The following is an 11,578-nucleotide window of genomic DNA, read 5'->3' as shown; positions in this document are numbered from 1 at the left end:
TTCCATTTAGCCCCCCCCCACACACACAGCCAGTGCCCACAGAGGAAATATGATCTAAACAGCTTCCTTTGCAGAAAGAATTCTAAGAAAGAAGGCTTTACTTAACTGAAAGAAATTAGAATTTTTCTCTGAGCAGGTTAAACACCTAGCAGCTGCCTCCCCTCCCTCTGCTCCCTCTCAGAGGCTTCCTCAGGGCACTTCTCCTAACATCCTGAGCTTCCAGGAAATTGCCCTTCCTTGGCTGTGATAGGAGAGGAGAGGGAGGCGGCCTGGGAGAGTGCCTTATTATTCTCAGGTTCTAGAAAGAGGAAATGGAGGGCTCTTCTAGGTCAAGTGCCTGCTAAACTTTCCTTCTAAACATAGCAGCCGGAGATTTAGGCACCAAAGGAGAAACCTGAGTCCTCCATTTCGGATTGCCTGGTAGAGAAATTTAGGGTAATATTTTGCTCACCCTGAGGACTGAGAGTCTAAAAATCTCACTCCTGGTTTCTCTCCCTTTTTTCTCCTTTGGGCAGCCTTTCTGCACCGACCCTATCAAGCTCTTGCTCACGCCTTCTCAGCTCCAACACCTTCAATGGCTCACTGTTTTCTTTCAAGGAGTCCCAGTTTAAATCTTACTGCTCCACAAACTATTCCCGGAGCCCCCAGATCAACTTGCTCCCCTGCGCTCTCTGTCCTTTTAACAACTATACTCTTCATTTAACATTTAATACATTTTCAGGCATTATTTACTATGGTTAAATAGGAGTTCATCTCATGTCCATAGTAGGTTGAAAGCTCTCCAATGAAATGATTCACATCCTGTGTGTTGTACACGCCATAGTATTCAGTGTTTTCATTCTTAGTTCTTCATGTATGTTATGGGTCATTTGGAATCTGATAGAAATGAAGGCATTCTCTGGAAAATGCACCTATTCTTGGAGTTTGCATGAGAGCTTAGAGGGTTGGCAGTTCCCTTGTTGCCCACCAATGGACTCCAGATTAATAATACCTGACGTAGTGAATAGTCCTGTTGACTGAGCGAATAATAGGTGCTCGGTAAGTGTCAGTGGATGTGTGACTCTCCCTGTTTTTCCCCCGCACAGATTGCCCTGACATTCTCGATTGTCTTTGCGGTCATTGTCTATCGTATCACAACGGCAGCTGCTCTGTCTCTCAACAAGGCCACACGCTCCAATGTCCGCGTGACAGTGACAGCTACAGCAGTCATCATCAACCTCGTGGTCATCCTCATCCTGGATGAGATCTATGGCGCCGTGGCCAACTGGCTCACCAAAATCGGTATTGTGCCCCCACATCTGTCTTTGCCCTATGCCCCCTTGAACATGGTCAGTTCAGTGTGGTTTTGGTGGTAATGACCCACCATGAGAAAAGGAACAGGAACAAAATGCTTTGCACAGTGCATTTTAATTGGAGAAATGAGGGATTACAGTGGTTATGTGTAGATAGGTCTCCAAGGGCCTCCCCTCAGGTAGAAATCCTTCTCATAACATCCTCTATCTATAGTCCTCCAGCCCGAGTCAATTGCCTCACTATCCCCTAAGAATAATCCATGGGTCTATTCTTTTTAGCCTAACTCAGAAGCAAGACAGGTTCGACACTTCCTGTTAAAAATCGCAGTGTTTTAGCTCTCCTCATTTTCCCAGCAGTGATTATAAAGTTGAGAAAGCCTCTTGATACTTGAGCTCAAGAGGGTCTTATCTATCCCCATATTGTCAGAGGCCCCAGAAAATCCACACATTCCCCATGCACTGAGCAGACTTCAAAGAGGCATATCAGACTTCCCAAGCTTCAAGACAGTGAGAAAAATGCAGTGGCCTCAATATTCAGACGTGTCATTTGAGCTGCAACCTGCTGTTGCCTGAACACCACTTCTTGGCAATTGTGCTTGTGAGACGGGAAGGAGTGGGGGCTGCTGAGAGCTGAGAGCCTTTCCTCATCTGCTTTGTTTTGAGGGGCCTGGATGTACCCCTCTCCCTCGTGAAATCTAGGGACACAGAGTTTCGGCGTCTTACGAGCCTCTGGGAAGTCGAATTAATGATATGATGTCTTTAATTCACTGACCAGTTAGCAGCTAGACCTTGATAGGATAACCCCCTCTTCAAGGGAGCCTTCCCTGGAGGATCAGAGAATTCCGGAAAGGTTTCGCTAATTCCAGTTACTCTTTCAGTGCCTTTCCCCATCTTGGCCTCTATTCACAGTGGGCATTTACCTTTGGTTTCTATGTGGATGTAGGCAATTTACCATCTAGAGTGGCAGTTCTGCTCTCTTTAGGCCTGTGAATAATTGTAAGTGTTATCTGTATTCCTTCCTACCCTTCCTGAGATAGGCAGGCAGAGCATTTTACCTCAGTGTATTTAGTGGTAGACAGGATTCTATGGAAGCACTTAGGAGGACCATCCAACACTCCTTGGGGCTCAGGGGAGGCTTCAGAGGTAGAGCCATCCAGCTGGAGAGCTCAAAGATAAGTGGTGGTCAGAGGGAGGAGGGGGTGGGCCGGAGGAGAGGGTTCCTGGCAGAGGAGGTAGAAAGAGAAACCCAGCACTGACGGGGGAGATCAGATCCCTCGGGGTGAGGAAAGGCACACAGAGAAGGGGCATGTGGCTGGGCTTGTACGACGGGTAGGTAGGTAGAATTTCGGTGGGCCTGAAAGCCAGGGAGCTGAGGAGCAGGGCTCCGCACAGGGAAGAAGGAAAACATGAAGCATTTCCAGGATGCCAGAGGAGCCCAGTAGGGTGGTTGCTGTAGGGTCCGTGGCATGTCCAGGGCACAGCATAGTGGGGAACTGGCCCCAGAGCATTGATGATACCTCTTTTTATGTGGAAGACCTTGAATGCTAGGTTGAGGACTCTGCTTATTTCCATAGACAATAGAAAAATGTTTGCAGGAGTTCAAAAGGGCATCCAATGAAAAGCCCCCATCATCCTGGCCTGAGTACTGAACTAGCTGAGAAAGTAAGTAAAGGCAGATATAGACAAAAGCCAGGACATCGTCTTTAAAGCTGAAAAGGCCACATTGGAGGAAGCAGCTTAGTGGGAGAGTCAACTAGGCTTCCTAACACTGGATTCCAGGCAGATTTACCCTCCCAATGGTGGGCAACAAGTCTTAGGGCAGGTCTGCAAGTCTTAGGGCATGGGGGGCAGGGCACAGACAAATGCTTGCTTAGCACAGGCCCTTTGTTCCCCAAAGGAAGAGATGAAAAAGTGAGTAGAGGAAGAATGCCAGTGTTACCTTCCAGACCGACCAATGAGATCAGCTACTCCCCCTTCTGTCACCCAGGAGGAGAAATGAGTGAAGTGTGGGGGACGAGGCATTGTAGCTAATCACACTCTTGCCACATGGAAGGAACATCAGCAGTGGAAAGATATGTCACCTCAACAGCTCCTGACTCAATAGCTCCCACCACCACTGAGGAGTTTTTGAAGAGCGTGATGTGATGGGGGCTGTATATTTGCAGAATTACTCGGGTGGGGATATAGGATGCCACAGCGTAGAGAGGCTGGACGATCTAAAGTAAAGGAGATTACTGAGTGTGTGGGCAGGAAGTAGGGGAGAGAGGAGCAGGGAATCAGGGAGGATGCAGAAATGTCTTCTTGCTGTCCATTTGTGTTACTTTATTTTCCTTTTCTTGCACAGCTCCAGATAGTGGTAAAGACAGAAGATAAATGGAGTGGTAGACAATCAAAAACTCAGTAACAAGTATTTAGCGAGCACCTTCCATGTACAAGGCTGGGCAAATTCTCTTTGCATCGGGCCATAAAACAATGTCCTTACCATGAAGCTACGTCTGCCACTTCTAATAGCATTCCCTCCCTCACCCCAAAAGTTCAGACCCCTCCTGGCTATAAAACCAATGTCCAGTTCTCCATAAGAAAGCCTGTGCTCTGGAAAGGAGATGCAATTCTAGCAAGTATGTGGTTTTTTTGTTTGTTTGTTTTGTGATGGCGGTATTCATGAAGTATTTTTAAACTAAAAAAAATTAATTCTGTTATCCTATTTCATCTTGACAAAAACTATGTGTGGTCAGCAAGAGAAGTATTCTATCTTCATTATACTAAGGTTCAAACTCTGATTCTGCCTCTAAAATTCAAATATCTTTTGTGCTATTTTGATGTACGTTTCTTACTGTCTGGACTGAAGTGGTGTCTTGGGTCTCCTCTCAGGAACCCTGCAGGCTTTTTTGCAGGTCGTTGCTCTTTGTCTGTCTTAGAATGGATGTTTCCAGAGGGCTCAGAGGTGTGGCCATGTAGTGGAAGGACCACTGAATTCGGGAGTCCAGTGGAAAGAACCTGTGAGTTCTAGATCTGGCTCCTCCTCCCTACCACCCCTAGCTGTGTGGCTTTGGGCAAATAGGAAACTTTTCTGGACCAAGTTTTATTGATTCTTTCCTAGTCATTTTCCTCCTTCCTGCCCACAGATCATTACTCCTATCTTGACTGCTGTCCCAGCCTAATGACTGTGCCCTTGTCTTTAGCCCCTTTCTATGGACCTCTCTCTTAGAAATGCCACCCAATCAGCCTTTCTCAAACAGTGGGTTTGGTGGGGGGGCATCACTGCCATTCAGCCCCAATAGAGAGCTGCCTTTTGCCCTTAGGTCAGATATAAACTAGAATTTGAGGCTCTCAATCACCTTCTTCCCACTTTCTCCAACTCAGCCAACCCACTCAAATCACGGTCACCCCAGACTGCCCTGTGTCTTCCTATCCCTGTGTCTTGCTCAGGCTGCTGTAACGGCTGTAATTGCTGTTTTGTTTTCTCACCCTCCAGGAAATGTTCTTGTCTACTGTCCATCTTTCCGTTATACAGTGTAAATACAAGAAGACAGGGGCCACACGTGTCTTTCTTGTCTGCAGCTGTTTCCAGAATTGTGCCTGGCACAAAGTAGGCACTCAGTCAACATCTGAGGGATGAACAAACGAATGAATGATCTGTGCCCCAGGAGTTCAGAAGTGGGTAGGAGGAAACCCACTGAGGGCTGAGTGCCCAGAAAAGGATTCTTGGGGGAGGTAGGCCTCAAGAGGTCCTTTAAAGTGAGGGTCCCTGGGGCCTTCCTGGGCCACAGATCATTCGTTTGTTCATCCCTCAGATGTTGACTGAGTGCCTACTTTGTGCCAGGCACAATTCTGGAAACACAGCTGTAAACAAGAAAGACACGTGTGGCCCCTGTCTTCTTGTATTTACACTGTATAACGGAAAGATGGATAGTAGACAAGAACATTTCCTTGAGGGCGAGAAAGCAAAACGGGGCAGTGTGATAACTGTGGGTCTATGAACTTTGGATCGGGTGGTCGGGAAAGGTCTGTCAAGGTGGTAGCATTGTAGGTGAGACCTGAACAACAGGAGGGCAGCAACCACACAGAGATCTGCAGGGATAACACAGGAGGAGGCAACAGCAGGGGGACACAATACCACAGGCTGGGTGGCTTATTGGCCACAAGGTGGGAGTCAGCTTGGAGTGTGTTATCTACTCCACTCACTGGAATTGATCACGTCCTGTCTGGTATCATTCCTGTATTTGTGTGAGTGCGTGTGTGTGCATGCATGTGTGTGTGCGTGTGCGTGTGCGTGTTGTGTGTGTCTCCCAGTATTAGAACAGACAAGGCTATGCTAGGGTAATAAATTAATCTTAAGATCTCAGTTGCATAGCGTGGCGTTGTTTATTTGCTCTTGCTCACACTACATGTCTAGTGTGAGTCCAGGGGCCTCTTCTTCACAGTTAGTTGCTCAAGGACACAGACTGATGGAGGCCACTTGGACACCATATCAGGGGAAGAGAGAGCTGGGTGGTCACATAGAGGCTATGAAACACTTCAGTCTGGAAGTGTCATCCATCAGTGCTCACGCTGCACTGGCGAGAACCAGACTAATTATGAAGACACTGGAAAACATGTGCACGTGCGTGGACGTTCTGTGAGCTGGAAAGGTCTCTGCCCCTTGCTCCAACCAGGCTACAAAGCCCTGGAGAACAGCTACTCTGTCTTCCCTTGCTTTATATCTCCTACAGCGCCTCCCTCATGGCAGATCTTAGCATAAGTTTGTTGGTGCAGTTATTGGTGAAATCACCTCTCTTTTCATTCATGCATTCAAAAAAACTCTTTCAAGGAATGCCCAATAGGCTAGGCCCCCTGTAAGCCTTAGTAGAGGCTATAGTGAGCATTATGTATTCATTATTTCATCTCTGCTTGCTTACAGAAGGATTTGAGGAAATACTGAGATGAATAAGGCATATGCAAAGTTGTCCCTATGGGACAGTGACTGAAAGGTACAACGAAGGCATCAGACGACTTGAGTTTTCATGAATAGCAAAAAGCATGCTCACTAATGGAGGTGGTCATACACAGCAGGGAATGACCACCATACCTGCAGGCAAAGGTGTGGCTTCAGGGTTCCCTAGGCTTCCACGGGGTCATGAAGCTGTGGATAACACCACCTAATGGAATGAGGATTCTGCCAGGCTTAGGGGCTTCCCTTGCCATTCTCACGCTGGGTTTAATACCCATCTGGCTTCCTGCCCCAGATCTTCTGATTGATGAGGGGGCTGTGACTTTGTGCTTTGCTCTCCAGGTGCAAACAGCTGGCGTAAACAATAAGTTCCCAAGTGTTCCCTGCAAGGCCGGGTCATGGAAGACCACGTCCCTAGGAACATCCCTCAGCAGGCCCAGGTCTCAGGCCGGTCTGAGGTCCATTCTTGCCACAAATCGTGATGATAAAAGACAGAGTTTGTTAAATGCCCTGAGAGTGATTGACTCAGCAGTGGTAGATGAGGTAGTGATTGTCTTCCTGGCTGCCATAATAACAGCAGTCATGGGTTTGGGTGCAATGCATGCTGTAACGCGGAGGCTGGGCAGCACTGGAGGAGCTGGGACCGCGCTGAAGCCTGCGGTGCTGGGACGGGTTGCTAGGGAAATGAAGGAAACATCGGGGCCTGGTCGGTCAGGGCTCATGGTACAAAGTGTGTACTCCAGTTCAGCAAGCATCAATCATAGAAGTTTGTACAGATCCCAATGAATGGGTCGGACAAGAACTGTCTTTCTCCCCGGTGATCTGTTCATTCCTGAACGGGTCACAGGTTGTGGTTATAGAGAAAGGGTCTGGTTTCTAGGGTAGGAAACAAGTGAGAGCTGGGTAAGACCTCAGGACCCTGGACAACCAGGCCAACAGGACAGGGCTCAGGCATGGCGGGAGGCCAGGCAACGAGGTCACGGAGCAGATCAGCTCAAGGCTGATCTGTCTAGTCTGGGCTGCTACGGCAAAATACCACAGACGAGGTGGGTTATAAACAACAGGTTTCAGTTCTCACAGCTCAGCAGGCTGGAAGTCTGACATCAGGATGCTGTCAGGGTTGGTGAGGGCCCTCTTCTGACTTGCAGACTTCTTGCTGTGTCCTCACATGGAGGAAGGGGCTAGGGTTCTCTCTGGAGCCTCTTTTAGAAGCTCCACACTCATGACGAAATACCTCCCAAAGGCCCCGCCTCCTAATAGCATCACTTTGGGCTTAGGTTTTCAACATGAATTTGGGGGAACATAAACACTGAGAACAGTGAAGCTCCCTCCTTGAGTCAGGACACAAGGATATACTGTGCCTTTGAAACAGTGAGCTTCTGAGCCCACACCTTAGGGAGCAGGATGTCTGTCCGGTGCTCCTGAAAACCATAGGGTTTTATCATGAGCCACAGAGACATGGGCCAGGCTTAGCTGGGAAGGGGGCCCATTCATACTCTAGCTGTGGGGAATTATTCTCGCTAGAGACAGAGTGGAGGAGGCAAGGCTGACACCAGGTGTCTATAGAAAGCGGAATAATGAAGATGCCATCCGCCTGTTTTTATCAGCTTCACTCTCTCACTCCAGCTCCCCTCCCCCCACCCCCCACCTCTCTTGGGTTCTGCCAGATGGCTCTGCTCAGAAAGAGCCAAGTGGAGCAGGAAAAAGTGATCTCCCCCCACCCCCCACCTCCACCTCTTCCTCTCCTTTTCAAAACTACATGCAAAGTTCTGGGTTGTGTGTGGAGCTGTGCAATTCTTCTTTCCTCTCCATTGAACCTCTCCTAGTTACAGGGCCTGGCATACTCTAGGTACTTGAAAAATGATTATTGTGTCAAACCAAAATCAAAGTCTCCCATTCCTAAGAAAATGGCTGTGCTTGTGAGTCATTTAAATATTGCTGATATCCTCCTCAGTGTCACTGCCCCAGAAGCTACTGAAGTAGGGGCAAGTGAGTGAATAAAAGGAGAGATGGGAAAAAGGACTTGGTATTTATTGAGCACCCACCATGTACCAGACACTGGTAGGCATTGTACATACATTGTCCCACATAATTTTCACGATAGTACTGGAAATTGGTCACCTTGCATTTTACTTATGAGTAGCCTAAAGAAGTTTAGAAACTTGACCAAGGCACATGGTTAATAGTAGTGTGTGAGTGTGTGTGAGTGTGCACACGTGTGCATGCGCACGTGCGCACACACACACACACACCCTGTGCCAAGCACTGTTCACTTTATGTATATCAGTATATTTAATCTTCAAAATAGCCCCAAGCATGTAGGTAGTTGCTCAGACCATGACACTCTACTGCCTGGTGATATGTAACTGTTCTTTTTCCTGAGGAAATTGTAAATGTGTTTAGAAAGCAAAAGAAAACACACCAAAGGCTCCAGACAATTTAAAATGCAATGCACCCACCCATCTGAATGTCAGGTGGTGGGGATCTCTGGGGACAAGCAGGGAGATTCAGTGGGAGCAAGCTCTGACTGCACTGTCATCTGCCTGTTGGGCTTGCATCATAGAGAGACCTCCCTAAGTTCACAGACTTTGGGGTCCATGAGCTTTATTGAATTAAAAAAAAAATTAAAGAAAATGCCACGAAAATCCTGAGTCTAAAATTTTGCACCCAGTTCTAAGCTGTCCCCAGCAAAAGGCAATATATTACTATTAAGGAGAAAAGAGAGAAAAGAAAAGAAAAAGAGGGGAAACCTCGGTACCAAAGGCTGCCGGGACACCAAAAATTCTTTAAAGAAGGACATTTGAGGTATATATGGATGGATCTAATTTTCCATCAAATGTGGACAATGTGTGTTTTTAAGAGTCCGGGGTGAAGTGAGCGCTGGCTTTATTGGCTCAGAGCACTGGGACCAGGCAAGTCAGCTTCACTGTAGCCTGAGCCTGCTCTCCCTGGGCAAGGATACCTGTGGATATGTGTGGGTGGGTGTGGGTGGGCCTGGGGCCTGTGCCTTCCTTGGGGGGTGAGGGGAGACCCTAGTGCTGGTAATCTGAAATCTGGCCTGAGCGTCAGGTCTGCTGGCTTGCATTCGGCTCTGCCACCAGCTCCTGACTCGCTGGGTGGCCTTGGGCACCTGGGGAGGAAGAGCCTCCTGCCTTCCCATCTGTGGGGCCAGGGGAAGGGTGTGGTGAGAGTGGATCCTACCACTGCCTGAGGGCCCCCCTCAGTGATGTTGCCTTAAAGTATTGTAAATGTTGTCTGGGAAGGAGAGGATGGTGGGAGGCTGCTACTACCAATTAAACTGACTGTGATCATGGGTTTAGCCTAAGTTAGTGGAACAATTCATTCCAGTTATATGAAACTATTATTAGTAACACTGTTACTTATATATATAACTAGTAACACTGCTACTTTTTTTTTTATTAGTTTCAGGTGCACGAAACAATGTACTAGTTAGACATTTCACTCCTCACAAAGTGATGACACCGTCCCCCAATCTATTGCCCCTCTGACATCGTATATAGCTGTTACAATTCCATTGAATCTATTCCCTATGCTGTATTCCATATCCCGAGGGGGAAAAAAAATATATATATATATATAAAATTATAGTTGACATTCAGTATTTTTCAGCTTCAGGTGTACAGTGCAGTGGCCAGGCATCTATACCGTCCATGTGCTACTTAATGTAACCAGCAAGAATTCCTTCCCAAACTTGAGCTATAACTAGGCACACGTCCCTTTCAGTTTCCCGGTGACTCACCAGAGCAGTCTTCTCTCCAACTAGCAAGAAGTCCAATATATCTGTCTTTCTCCTTTTCTTGGAGTTTTCTAAGAACTCGGCGACTGAAACCCTGAGACGGGAGAGGAGCGGTGGTGGCCGTGCTCTGTGTGCTTCCTCTCCAGGTCCCTTCTCCACCTTTCTCTGCCGTGTTCTGTGTTCCTGAGGGCCAGCAAATTGTGTCACCCCACCTCCCCCGCTTGACTCCTGGTGGGGTTTAGCCAATAGGAAGCAATGGAAGAAGCTTAGAGGGCAGAAAAAAAGTGTGAATTGGGGCTGTTCCCTGTTTCTCCTGCATCTCTGGCAAAACTGCATTCTCTCATGATTATAGCTTCTGCAGGATGAATCTGCTCTCATGGTCCTTCTTGGGTTCCAGTAACACCATTCCTTCCTGTACTTTCACTGTTATAAGTAGTGCCTTCATTAGAATCCCTTCCTTTGAACCATCTGAGGTGAATTCTGTTTCCTGTTGGGATCCTGAAAAGCAGAGGGGGCCAGCCCAGCATCCATGCCTAAACAGGGAGAGGCCTGGGTTGTGACCAGCCCTTTACTCCTATGCGTCTTGTTGCTACATATCATTGCTACTGGATGCTGTCCCTCTCAGCTGTCCCTCTCTCATCTGACTGAAGAGGTTGGACCACTGCTGAGATGGTCCCTCTATATGGCAGGTCCCACACCGGCCACTGGGCTCTTTAAGGACGGACAATCCTCTTCTTCAGAGGCTCAGTTGAGGGTCTGCAGTTATCGGAGCCCCATGCTTTCAGGGCTCATAAACAAGTTCTTCCTCATCTCCTGGATGCCATCCCATCACATAGACCCAGAACCAAGGACTCCCTTCTCTCCCTGGAAATCCGCCCTAGGAGCATATAGCTTGTCTTCTTAAGCTTTCAAAACACAGATCGCATGCTGCCCTACTTTACTCTCTCTCGTGGAAGGTGGCCCTCAGTGATTCCAGGGGCCCTCACCGCCCCAAGTGTTGCCAAAGTGCTCGCCCCTGACCTTCCAAAGGGGTTCTGTCAGGGATTTTTAGGTAACCTGCTGGTACCTCTCTCACTAAAGAAGAGGAAACGTGTACAAATTTAATGTCTAATAGAGCGCCTTGCCACACTATAATAATAAAAGCAAATGTTTGAGACCTCATACTATGCTTGGTCCTTCCCTTACTTTCTTTCACTCAGTCTTCACAACAAATGTTTCAGGGAGGTGCTATTTTAGGAATTTGGATGAGAAGGCTTGGAAAAGTAAATCACTTATTTGGGGACACTGGGACAGAAAGGTCTTCTGACTTGCAGCCCAGGGTTTTCGTCTACTCTGTCCTAGCCTTGTTAATTGTGCTATAGAATACAGAAGACCAGCAATAGGAAGGACTTAGGAAATTATTAGTCCAACCTCTACCTGCCTTGGGGAATGACTCAGGGAGGACAAAAGCACAGAGGTGCAAGGACTCAATGTGTCTAACTTTGAGCTCTTAGTTTTTTCTCCAAAACTGTTACTTTTCATCATTCTTCGTATCTTAGGCAATGGCACCACCAACCACTCAATTGTTCCTGTCAAAACCCAAGCATCATCCTGGATATC

General features: G+C 47.6%; 1 protein-coding gene across 1 annotated transcript in view; it reads left to right on the top strand.

Moving 5' to 3' along the window:
* Positions 1–11,578, top strand: part of ANO2 (anoctamin 2) — a 318,461-nt gene that overhangs the window by 245,845 nt on the left and 61,038 nt on the right. The window contains exon 18 of the mRNA XM_019627082.1: positions 1,086–1,281. Coding sequence (XP_019482627.1) covers positions 1,086–1,281 — 196 coding nt within the window. The remainder of the gene's footprint in view (positions 1–1,085; positions 1,282–11,578) is intronic.

The sequence above is a fragment of the Hipposideros armiger genome, unplaced genomic scaffold (genome assembly GCF_001890085.2).
Source record: "Hipposideros armiger isolate ML-2016 unplaced genomic scaffold, ASM189008v1 scaffold_706, whole genome shotgun sequence".
NCBI classification, from domain to species: Eukaryota; Metazoa; Chordata; class Mammalia; order Chiroptera; family Hipposideridae; genus Hipposideros; species Hipposideros armiger.
Note: the sequence above shows the minus strand (reverse complement) of the source record. Positions and strands in the feature narration are given on the sequence as shown.